This window comes from Cherax quadricarinatus, chromosome 42 (assembly GCF_038502225.1).
Source record: "Cherax quadricarinatus isolate ZL_2023a chromosome 42, ASM3850222v1, whole genome shotgun sequence".
In the NCBI taxonomy this organism is placed as follows: domain Eukaryota; kingdom Metazoa; phylum Arthropoda; class Malacostraca; order Decapoda; family Parastacidae; genus Cherax; species Cherax quadricarinatus.
Window position 1 is genome coordinate 9,357,603 of NC_091333.1, and position 13,262 is coordinate 9,370,864.

Below are 13,262 nucleotides of genomic sequence, written 5' to 3' on the forward strand. Positions count from 1 at the left end.
GATTAAAACAGCGACTTTGCAGTGTTTTTTCATATGGTTTTTTATAGTTGCATTTGCGATTTCTTGGTCTCATTTGATAGAATGGAAGACATATTACAGAAATAGAGATGATTTTGATTGGTTTTAGCACTGGAAATGGCTTGAAACTGAGCTCAAAGTAGCAGAAATGTTAAATTTTTGCCGATATTCAAGAGCAAACAAACGACCTCACACGTCTAATACACGCCAGCTGGTGGGTCTAATATGCATTCACCATTATGGTGATGATATTTATACAATTATTACAGTATTGCATAACAGTAAATCTTCTATTTTTTGGTGTGAATAAAAATTCATTATGTGAATAAAAAATCAAAATGGAATTTATTTGTAAAGCCTCAAAACGTAACTAATGAACAGAGGAAATGTTAGTTTAATTCCAGGAATACCTACATTGTTTATTCTGGACCCTATTTTGAAATTGGAATATTTTGAACTTTGTGTTAAATTGGCCAAATTAACAATTTCCGATCACTTTAATTTGTAGTTGAAACAGTTGACTTGGTGATTTCTTGTGCTCAATCGATAGAATAGAAGTAATACTAGTGAAATAGCTAAGAATTTGGTTGACTGGAATAATGTAATTGGCCTAAAATGGGAGTCAAAGTTGGCAAAAGCGCCGATTCGTAAATATAGCTGACACATCAAAATTCGCAAGAGCATAATTTCGTCAATTTTCCATCAAATTTCGTACTTTTTGTTTTATTACCTTCACAAAAAGATTCTCTACCATTTCATAAGAAAAATTAACAAATTTTTTTTTTTTAAATTCTTGGACACTGGGGCACCACTTCAGATTTGGGCCTTGGACCCTGAAGGGGTTAAGTCCGAATAGTCAGATTGTTTTTCCATAATCGTAACAGTAACTGACAAATTGGGATTTAATAGACTGTCAGTTAAATGCAAAATCGATATACCCAGAGGAGTGTAACAAAAACAAACAATTTGCAAAATAACTTTCACCATTAAATCTGAAATCATCTTACTTAACCCTTAAATGGTCCAAACGTATATATACGTTTTTTCAACATTTGAAAGTATGTAAAAAAATGTACATCATCTTTAGTTTTTTTTTTACATTTGAAAATGTGTAAAAAACTTTCATCTACATTTTTTTTTGTTATATTTGAAAATATGTAAAAAAAACAGATTTACTTTTGGAGCACTACGGATATGAACGTCGATCTTTTTGGACCGTTTAAGGGTTAATGGACCATAATTATAAGGAACAGTTCTGGATTCAATTAAACTGAGGTCTGTTAAATAAAATTTTTGCTGTAATGTACTGTAGATTTAATTCTTTTTCAGTAGGGACTATAAGTACTAAATACTAATATAAAAAAAAGCAAATGCTGAACAAGCTTACATTATTTATATAAAATACTTACCATTCTTTCAAATTTAAGGATGGATGAATGACCATAAGCAATGATGATACTAGATGAAACATCATTACAGAAGAAGGATGACACTACTGGAATAACCGTCTGCTTGCCATTAACTTCACTAACAACACGTAACTTTCCCATACTTTTAACTACCTTTCTTTGTGAATTCCTGAGAAAAAATATTTTAGGAATTAAAAGACAAAGTATACACAAACATGAAGTATATATATATTCATATTATAGATGTTACTCTTCATTGTTATTCACCCCTACAGATATCCAAACTTTCACTTTTTAAATTAACTAATTTTCCCAATTCTTATCCAATACAGGATATGTTATTTATCAAACTAAAATAGCTTAAATCTTAGTCACAGCCTATGAAATATTTTCACATTTGTCTAACAAGATCTCATACACTGTTGAAATATACTTTGACTGCTAGACTTTAATGCGGCGTAGAAATATTGGAGGACCTACAACAAACACCAATGGAACTAAATTAGCCAAAGTTTTTGATGAACATAATTCTATAAACCCCTTCTCCTGTATATATTACTAAATTTGAAAGGAGAAACTTTCGTTTTTCCTTTTGGGCCACCCCACCTCGGTGGGATACGGCTGGTACATTGAAAGAAGGATAATTCTATAATTATGGGCACTACTGAGCCTGCTCACATATATGGCAGCATATGGGACCAGTGCCTTAGATTCAACATATAATATGCATATTGCATGACTGTTATAGCTGATTTTCTATGATCACTTTCCATGACTAACAACCATCAATACTGATTATATTTCCAGCAAACAGAAATAATTTCACCAATGATTTGGATCAATAGTATGAAAATTAAGGTAGACAAAAAATATGGTGATGATTTAGTTGCCACCAATGTAAACTATCAGATCAAAGGAATAGGAAAAGGGGACAAAGAATTAGACATGTGCAACATCTGGGCATCTTCATTTGCAGGCATTTTGCCATCCAGTGGTTTTATCAATACATACAGTATCCACTGATTCAGTATCCGCTGTTGCAGTTATCCACGGTTTACTGTGGCCTAAAAATACGTACCTATTAATTTTGCATAGTAATGGCCCCAAAGTGCAAAAGTAGAGAAGCTGGCAGTTCTTTGAAGCCTCAGAGAAGCTGGGAAGTGCCTCCCATCAGTGAAAAAGTGATAATTTTCCACTTATTGAGCATGATTTATCAATTAAACTTTATAATACAGTGGAACCCCGAGTTCCGAACACATCGATTATCAAACGCTACAAGTTTCGACTGCTTTTTTCGCACCAATTTTGTCCTGAGTTTCGAACGTACCAGACCTGTCTGCCTGCCCGCTCAGGCGCTGTGAGCCAGTCTAGCTTTGTTTATCCTTAAGTGAACATTACCCTGCGTGCTCATCCAAACATTTCACAATAAATTCCTTGTGTTTAGTGATTGTTTATTGATTGTGACTGTGAAATAAGCCACCATGGGCCCTAAGAAATTTCCTAGTGGCACCCCTTTGGTAAAGAAAGTGAGAAACACCATAGAAGTGAAGCAAGAAATTGTACAAAAATACAAGGCAGTGCGCCGCAGTGGTTGAGGCAGAATGGCGGAGGCAGAATGGCAGAGGCAGAATGGTGGAGGCAGAGTGGTGGAGGTAGAGTGGTGGAGGCAATAGTAAGTCCTCCCTCTCTTCTCCTATCTTCCAGATGCCAACAAGAGTCTTCAATAAGGTACGTAAATGTGATTTTAAATGCTTATTTATCTATTTCGTTACTCATTTAAGTACAGGAGGGCCCCGCTTTACGGCGTTCCGCTTTACGGCGTTCCGCTAATACGGACATTTCAAATTATGACCAAAACTCACTATACGGCTCCCCCCACCTGACTTTCTAATACGGTCACCGTGCCCCACCTTGTTTGTTTACATTCTCCATGAGCTCAGTAAGCACTAAGTCTCTCCATTTTGTCTGGAAACTCCAAAATTTCAAATGTTTTTAAAAGTTATTTCATATTTTATATATACTCTGATAATTATACTTATGTATACCTGTACCTAAATAAACTTACATACATCGAGTCATTTAAATGTCGTATATTACGTTAATATACACATTTTCATTAATCCATCCATGATATTTTTTTCAAAATTATATAATAAACACGATACATAACATAAAAAGATGATAAATACACCCCACAATAGAATAAATAAACATAAATATAAGATGTGGGAGCCACATAACTTGTACAAGTGACGCCAAGAATAACATTTTCTCTAATCTAACATAAGAGTAAATGTGTTACTGGGGGTAACTGTAGAAAATTATTCCTTTCGTATGTATGTAAGTAAGTTTATTCAGGTATACACAAATACAGTTACATAGATTATCATACATAACAACATACGTGTAGAGAACCTAGGATAACCCAAAAAAGTCAGTGTGACTTATTTCCATTGCCTTCACTCAGAGCTTCATTTCTTCTCAAAATGATGTTACATGAGAATGGGAGTGTTCTTCTTTATTAATTCTACCGTATCAATGTAGAGACAACCTGTACACAATGTAACTTGTACACAAACCAGACGTGTACACTTCGTTTGTTTACAAAACTTACCTTCCCCTGGTTTGTTTACATAACTGCGCCTGCCCCCTCTCATGTATTCATTCTTTCTCTCTCTCATTTATTCGTTTTATCTCATTTACTTACTCCTGACCCTACATTAAGACTACAAATATTTTAAGGTAAGTAATGAGTGAACTGTATATACATTTTATCGCTCTGGGATGCTTAAATATCATAGAATAGTATGTGTGGGTGGGGTGGCCTGGTGAGGCTATTACAATACATACCACACTTGATTTCTTACAATAAATACTACTTGTCTCACCCTAGATTAAGACTATAAATATTTTAAGGTAAGTAATGAGTGCACTATGTGTGTATTGTACCTTTTTATTGTTTTTTGATGCCTGGTTCTATTGCTAACTTAATATATGTTAGTGTAAACTTGTTATCTAGTGTTTGTATGCATTTATAAGTGGAAAAAAAGGGTGTTCCACTTTACGGCGATTTCCGCTTTACGGCGGTAGCCTGGAACCTAACCCGCCGTATAAGTGGGGCCCTACTGTACTGTATGTATTTATAATTGTTTTGTGTACGTAAAACTTTATTCTTTAAAAAATAAATTTTTTGTGTGAATATTTTTGTGGGTATGGAATGGATTAATTGGATTTACATTATTTCTTATGGGAAATATTGCTCGGGGTACCACTGTATTTATGTATAGGGCATATACATTGGACCCTCGACTAACGCTACTAATCCGTTCCTGAGAGCTCATCGTTAGTCAAAATTATAGTTAGTCAAGTTAATTTTCCCCATAAGAAATAATGGAAATCAAATTAATCCGTGTAGGACACCCCAAAGTATGAAAAAAAAATTGTTTTTTACCACATGAAATATTAATTTTAATACACACAAACTGAAGAAGACATGCACAGTTACATGACACTTACCTTTATTGAAGATCTGGTGATGATTGTTGGGATGGGAGGAGGGGAGAGTGTTGATGGTCTTAGTGTTTAGAAGGGAAATCCCCTTCTAAACAAATAGTGCTGGTCGAGTTTTTTAGCGCTAGTCGAGGCAAAAATTTTGCGTTAAAATGTATCGCTAGTCGGATTTATCGTTAATCGATGCCATCGTCGGTCGAGGGTTGACTGTATACATGGTTTGCTACTATCTGTGGTTTTGGTATCCATGGCAGGTCCTTGGAATGTATTCCCAGCGGATAAGGGGGTCCTACTGTATTGACAAAGCCACTGGATGGCAAAATGCAACTTAATACATGTAATACATGCAACTTAACACATTTAATACATGCAACCTAATACATGTAATACATGCAATGTAATACATGCAGCTTAATACAGTGGAACCACCACTTGAGAGTGCATCCATGTGCGAGTTTTTCCAAATATGAGCAGTCGATCGGTAAATTTTTTGCTTCCATATGAGAGCGAAATTCCATCAGCGAGTGGGCCTCACTTATGGAGGTGAGGGGCTCTTGATCTAGGGAATGGGATCTCATTTGTTTATTGAAAATTGGGCAATGTATGATGGAAAGATGGTTCTTAATGTACACCAAAAATGAAAGAAATTGGACCATAAATAATGGAGTTCACTTCTCAGCAATTAGCCACTCCTTAGCGGTATTTTCGTATGGTTTTTATGGTTGGTCTCATTTTATAGAATGGAAGATAAACTACAGAAATAGATATGATTTTGAATGGTTTCATGAAAATGAGCTCAAAGTAAAAGAAATGTTCTATTTTTGCCGATGTTCTAGAGTAAACAAATAACGTCACCTACATTCCAATATGCAGTCATAAATGGGTTGACATTATTTATACAATTATTACAATAATGCAGTAGTCTGCATAACAGTAAATCTTCTATTTTTTGTATGTATAAAAATTCCAAATTATTTATATTGCAATAATAATAATAATAATAATAATAATAATAATAATAATAATAATAATACGTAATAATAATAATAATACGTATAATAATAATGTACTATATAATATAATATAGAGGGGCAACTGATATATCGGATCATTATTTAGTTGTAGCTACAGTTAGAGTAAGAGGTAGATGGGAAAAGAGGAAGGTGGCAACAACAAGTAAGAGGGAGGTGAAAGTGTATAAACTAAGGGAGGAGGAAGTTAGGGCGAGATATAAGCGACTATTGGCAGAAAGGTGGGCTAGTGCAAAGATGAGTAGTGGGGGGGTTGAAGAGGGTTGGAATAGTTTTAAAAATGCAGTATTAGAATGTGGGGCAGAAGTTTGTGGTTATAGGAGGGTGGGGGCAGGAGGAAAGAGGAGTGATTGGTGGAATGATGAAGTAAAGGGTGTGATAAAAGAGAAAAAGGTAGCTTACGAGAGGTTTTTACAAAGCAGAAGTGCTATAAGAAGAGCAGAGTATATGGAGAGTAAAAGAAAGGTGAAGAGAGTGGTGAGAGAGTGCAAAAGGAGAGCAGATGAAAGAGTGGGAGAGGCACTGTCAAGAAATTTTAATGAAAATAAGAAAAAATTTTGGAGTGAGTTAAACAAGTTAAGAAAGCCTAGGGAAAGTATGGATTTGTCAGTTAAAAACAGAGTAGGGGAGTTAGTAGATGGGGAGAGGGAGGTATTAGGTAGATGGCGAGAATATTTTGAGGAACTTTTAAATGTTAAGGAAGAAAGGGAGGCGGTAATTTCATGCACTGGCCAGGGAGGTATACCATCTTTTAGAGGTGAAGAAGAGCAGACTGTAAGTGTGGTGGAGGTACGTGAGGCATTACGTAGAATGAAAGGGGGTAAAGCAGCTGGAACTGATGGGATCATGACAGAAATGTTAAAAGCAGGGGGGGATATAGTGTTGGAGTGGTTGGTACTTTTGTTTAATAAATGTTTGAAAGAGGGGAAGGTACCTAGGGATTGGCGGAGAGCATGTATAGTCCCTTTATATAAAGGGAAAGGGGACAAAAGAGATTGTAAAAATTATAGAGGAATAAGTTTACTGAGTATACCAGGAAAAGTATACGGTAGGGTTATAATTGAAAGAATTAGAGGTAAGACAGAATGTAGAATTGCGGACGAACAAGGAGGTTTCAGAGTGGGTAGGGGATGTGTAGATCAAGTGTTTACATTGAAGCATATATGTGAACAGTATTTAGATAAAGGTAGGGAAGTTTTTATTGCATTTATGGATTTAGAAAAGGCATATGATAGAGTGGATAGAGGAGCAATGTGGCAGATGTTGCAAGTACAGTGGACCCCCGCATAGCGAACTTAATCCGTGCAGGAGGGCTGGTCGTTATGCGAAATGTTCGCTATGCGAATTAATTTTCCCCATAAGAAATAATGGAAATAAAATTAATCCGTGCAAGACACCCAAAAGTATGAAAAAATTTTTTTTTTACCACAAAAAATGTTAATTTTAGTACACACAAACTGAAAAAGGCATGCACAATTACATGACACTTACTTTTATTGAAGATCTGGTGATGATTGATGGGATGGGAGGAGGGGAGAGAGAGTGTTAGTGTTTAGAAGGGGAATCCCCTTCCATTAGGACTTGAGGTAGCAAGTCCTTTTCCGGGGTTACTTCCCTTCTTCTTTTAATGCCACTAGGACCAGCTTCAGAGTCACTGGACCTCTGTCGCACAACAAATCTGTCCATAGAGCTCTGTACCTCCCGTTCCTTTACGATTTGTCTAAAATGGGCCATAACATTGTCATTGAAATAGTCACCAGCACGGCTTGCAACAGCTGTGTCAGGCTGATTTTCATCCATAAAGGTTTGCAGTTCAACCCACTGTGCACACATTTCCTTAATTTTTGAAGTAGGCACAATGGATTCCACAACTGGCATAGGCTTCTCAGGGTTAGCCCCAAACCCTTCAAAATCTTTCTTAATTTCCATACTAATTCTCACCCTTTTTACCACAGGGTTGGCACTAGAAGCTTTCTTGGGGCCCATGGTCACTTATTTTCCAGAAACAGCACCGAAAACACTGTAATAATACGAAATATTCCGAGTGTATGCTTGAATGTTACCGCGGAGGCTGGCTGGTAAACAATGGACGCGTCTAGGACGAAGGTCGCTGAGCGGGTTTTTGTCCACTATGCGGGGCAAAATTTGGGCGAACAAAGCGTTCGCTATGCGGATTGTTCGCTATGCAAGGCGTTCGCTATGCGGGGGTCCACTGTATATGGAATAGGTGGTAAGTTAATAAATGCTGTAAAGAGCTTTTATGAGGATAGTGAGGCTCAGGTTAGGGTGTGTAGAAAAGAGGGAGAATACTTCCCGGTAAAAGTAGGTCTTAGACAGGGATGTGTAATGTCACCATGGTTGTTTAATATATTTATAGATGGGGTTGTAAAAGAAGTAAATGCTAGGGTGTTCGGGAGAGGGGTGGGATTAAATTATGGGGAATCAAATTCAAAATGGGAATTGACACAGTTACTTTTTGCTGATGATACTGTGCTTATGGGAGATTCTAAAGAAAAATTGCAAAGGTTAGTGGATGAGTTTGAGAATGTGTGTAAAGGTAGACAGTTGAAAGTGAACATAGAAAAGAGTAAGGTGATGAGGGTATCAAATGATTTAGATAAAGAAAAATTGGATATCAAATTGGGGAGGAGGAGTATGGAAGAAGTGAATGTTTTCAGATACTTGGGAGTTGACGTGTCGGCGGATGGATTTATGAAGGATGAGGTTAATCATAGAATTGATGAGGGAAAAAAGGTGAGTGGTGCGTTGAGGTATATGTGGAGTCAAAAAACGTTATCTATGGAGGCAAAGAAGGGAATGTATGAAAGTATAGTAGTACCAACACTCTTATATGGATGTGAAGCTTGGGTGGTAAATGCAGCAGCGAGGAGACGGTTGGAGGCAGTGGAGATGTCCTGTCTAAGGGCAATGTGTGGTGTAAATATTATGCAGAAAATTCGGAGTGTGGAAATTAGGAGAAGGTGTGGAGTTAATAAAAGCATTAGTCAGAGGGCAGAAGAGGGGTTGTTGAGGTGGTTTGGTCATTTAGAGAGAATGGATCAAAGTAGAATGACATGGAAAGCATATAAATCTATAGGGGAAGGAAAGAGGGGTAGGGGTCGTCCTCGAAAGGGTTGGAAAGAGGGGGTAAAGGAGGTTTTGTGGGTGAGGGGCTTGGACTTCCAGCAAGCGTGCATGAGCGTGTTAGATAGGAGTGAATGGAGACGAATGATACTTGGGACCTGACGATCTGTTGGAGTGTGAGCAGGGTAATATTTAGTGAAGGGATTCAGGGAAACCGGTTATTTTCATATAGTCGGACTTGAGTCCTGGAAATGGGAAGTACAATGCCTGCACTTTAAAGGAGGGGTTTGGGATATTGGCAGTTTGGAGGGATATGTTGTGTATCTCTATACGTATATGCTTCTAAACTGTTATATTCTGAGCACCTCTGCAAAAGCAGTGATAATGTGTGAGTGTGGTGAAAGTGTTGAATGATGATGAAAGTATTTTCTTTTTGGGGATTTTCTTTCTTTTTTGGGTCACCCTGCCTCGGTGGGAGACGACCGACTTGTTGAAAAAAAAAAAAAAAAAAAAAAAAAAATAATATTTATAATAATAAAAGGCTTCAAAAGACTGTCACTAGACAGCAGTGTTTACCGCAATGCTGGAGCGGTTATGGCCACCTCCACTTGTCATATGACCTATTTTATTCATTCTAGAGTATATATCAGGTTTCTATGTTATTTATATTGTTTATTATGTCATATTAGATGACTTGTGATTAATAAATAAGCCGTAGAATTGATGATAGTGAAATATTCAAGGAGTATTTTGTCCTGTCTAAAGACAAACTCTTGTCGTCCGCCGACGCCGCCACATATATAATAAATTTTACTAATTCTACAGTATATATCAGGTTTTTATGTTATTTATATTGTTTATTATGTCACACTAGATGAATTGTGATAGATAAATAAGCTGTAGAGTTGATATTAGGGAAATTATTGAAGTATTTTATTGTGCCTGGAATTCCACTGGAACGAATTAATTCCATTTCAATTAATTTAAATGAGGAAAATTGGCTCTGCAAATGAGCAAATCCAGATGTGAGCAAGGTCATGGGACGGATTAAACTCCTTAGTGGAGGTTCCACTGTACATGTCGTTAGGACTGGTAAAGTATGGCATTATTGTAGAACCCCAAAACTACTCAGAACCTAAGCTGCACTAACAAATGACATGAACAGAAAGCAAAAACTTAAGCAACAGGAAAAGAAAAAATTTGTTAGTGGGCTAAACAGATCTACCCCTCTATGTCTAGCCAAGAAAGGTATAGGTAAAATAACTGGGAAAACGTGGTAATGTTGCCGAGTCTTTTCATCTTGGGAAAGCTAATGACCTCATAACTGGGTCAAAACATCCAGGCATGAAAATCTCTAATCTCATATTAGGACAAACCTAAAGTGTGCTTCTAAAATAATACAGAACTTGATTTGTGTCAAAATGTTGAGTTAGACATGGCATTAACTAACAGCTCCTGGAGAAAATAGTATAGCTTATGAAATTCTTAGAATTTTAAGGCAAGTCCCTAATAACCCTCTGTTAGCACTGTATAATCTTAATTACACCAAGGGTGTCTTTCCTATATCCTAGACCAATAATCCCACTGTGCCTATTTTTAAGCTACAACAATCGAAACAAACCTGAAGGGGGTAGGGGAGTTTCGGTGGGGGGAAATAAATGGGATTAAATCTGGAGTATCTGAGAGAATTAGAGCAAAGGAAGGGTTAGCAGTAATATTGAAGGATCAGTTATGGAAGGAGAAAAGAGAATATGAATGTGTAAATTCAAGAATTACGTGGATTAAAGTAAAGGTTGGATGCGAAAAGCGGGTCATAATAAGCGTGTATGCACCTGGAGAAGAGAGGAATGTAGAGGAGAGAGATTTTGGGAGATGTTAAGTGAATGTATAGGAGCCTTTGAACCAAGTGAGAGAGTAATTGTGGTAGGGGACCTGAATGCTAAAGTAGGAGAAACTTTCAGAGAGGGTGTGGTAGGTAAGTTTGGGGTTCCAGGTGTAAATGATAATGGGAGCCCTTTGATTGAACTTTGTATAGAAAGGGGTTTAGTTATAGGTTAATGTTGCAGTTTAAAAACTGTAGTGTAAAGCACCCTTCTGACAAGACAGTGATGGAGTGAATGATGGTGAAAGTTTTTCTTTTTCGGGCCACCCTGCCTTGGTGGGAATCGGCCAGTGTGATAATAAAAAAATAAATAATATTTTAAGAAAAAGAGGATAAATAAGTATACAAGATATGATGTAGGGCGAAATGACAGTAGTTTGTTGGATTATGTATTGGTAGATAAAAGACTGTTGAGTAGACTTCAGGATGTACATGTTTATAGAGGGGCCACAGATACATCAGATCACTTTCTAGTTGTAGCTACACTAAGAGTAAAAGGTAGATGGGATACAAGGAGAATAGAAGCATCAGGGAAGAGAGGTGAAGGTTTATAAACTAAAAGAGGAGGCAGTTAGGGAAAGATATAAACAGCTATTGGAGGACAGATGGGCTAATGAGAGCATAGGCAATGGGGTCGAAGAGGTATGGGGTAGGTTTAAAAATGTAGTGTTAGAGTGTTCAGCAAAGTTTGTGGTTACAGGAAAGTGGGTGCGGGAGGGAAGAGGAGCGATTGGTGGAATGATGATGTAAAGAGAGTAGTAAGGGAGAAAAAGTTAGCATATGAGAAGTTTTTACAAAGTAGAAGTGATGCAAGGAGGGAAGAGTATATGGAGAAAAAGAGAGTAAGAGAGTGGTGAAGCAATGTAAAAAGAGAGCAAATGAGAGAGTGGGTGAGATGTTATCAACAAATTTTGTTGAAAATAAGAAAAAGTTTTGGAGTGAGATTAACAAGTTAAGGAAGCCTAGAGAACAAATGGATTTGTCAGTTAAAAATAGGAGAGGAGAGTTATTAAATGGAGAGTTAGAGGTACTGGGAAGATGGAGGGAATATTTTGAGGAATTGTTAAATGTTGATGAAGATAGGGAAGCTGTGATTTCGTGTATAGGGCAAGGAGGAATAACATCTTGTAGAAGTGAGGAAGAGCCAGTTGTGAGTGTGGGGGAAGTTCATGAGGCAGTAGGTAAAATGAAAGGGGGTAAGGCAGCCGGGATTGATGGGATAAAGATAGAAATGTTAAAAGCAGGTGGGGATATAGTTTTGGAGTGGTTGGTGCAATTATTTAATAAATGTATGGAAGAGGGTAAGGTACCTAGGGATTGGCAGAAAGCATGCATAGTTCCTTTGTATAAAGGCAAAGGGGACAAAAGAGAGTGCAAAAATTATAGGGGGATAAGTCTGTTGAGAATACCTGGTAAAGTGTATGGTAGAGTTATTATTGAAATAATTAAGAGTAAGACGGAGAATAGGATAGCAGATGAACAAGGAGGCTTTAGGAAAGGTAGGGGATGTGTGGACCAGGTGTTTACAGTGAAACATGTAAGTGAACAGTATTTAGATAAGGCTAAAGAGGTCTTTGTGGCATTTATGGATTTGGAAAAGGCGTATGACAGGGTGGATAGGGGGGCAATGTGGCAGATGTTGCAGGTGTATGGTGTAGGAGGTAGGTTACTGAAAGCAGTGGAGAGTTTTTACGAGGATAGTGAGGCTCGAGTTAGAGTATGTAGGAAAGAGGGAAATTATTTCCCAGTAAAAGTAGGCCTTAGACAAGGATGTGTGATGTCACCGTGGTTGTTTAATATATTTATAGATGGGGTTGTAAGAGAAGTAAATGCGAGGGTCTTGGCAAGAGGCGTGGAGTTAAAAGATAAAGAATGACACAAAGTGGGAGTTGTCACAGTTGCTCTTTGCTGATGACACTGTGCTCTTGGGAGATTCTGAAGAGAAGTTGCAGAGATTGGTGGATGAATTTGGTAGGGCATGCAAAAGAAGAAAATTAAAAGTGAATACAGGAAAGAGTAAGGTTATGAGGATAACAAAAAGATTAGGTGATGAAAGATTGGATATCAGATTGGAGGGAGAGAGTATGGAGGAGGTGAATGTATTCAGATATTTGGGAGTGGACGTGTCAGCGGATGGGTCTATGAAAGATGAGGTGAATCATAGAATTGATGAGGGGAAAAGGGTGAGTGGTGCACTTAGGAGTCTGTGGAGACAAAGAACTTTGCCCTTGGAGGCAAAGAGGGGAATGTATGAGAGTATAGTTTTACCAACGCTCTTATATGGGTGTGAAGCATGGGTGATGAATGTTGCAGCGAGGAGAAGGCTGG

The 13,262-nt window shown here is 37.5% G+C and overlaps 1 protein-coding gene across 9 annotated transcripts in view; it reads right to left on the bottom strand.

Annotated features, from left to right (window-relative positions):
* LOC128695699 (WD repeat-containing protein 43) overlaps positions 1-13,262 on the bottom strand; it is a 40,187-nt gene that overhangs the window by 11,933 nt on the left and 14,992 nt on the right. For all 9 annotated transcript variants that reach the window (XR_011393068.1, XM_070093260.1, XM_070093258.1 and 6 more), the window contains exon 6: positions 1,428-1,596. Coding sequence is in view for 8 of the 9 variants with exons in the window: in XM_070093260.1 (XP_069949361.1) it covers positions 1,428-1,596 (169 nt within the window). In the remaining variant the exon portion in view is untranslated. The remainder of the gene's footprint in view (positions 1-1,427; positions 1,597-13,262) is intronic.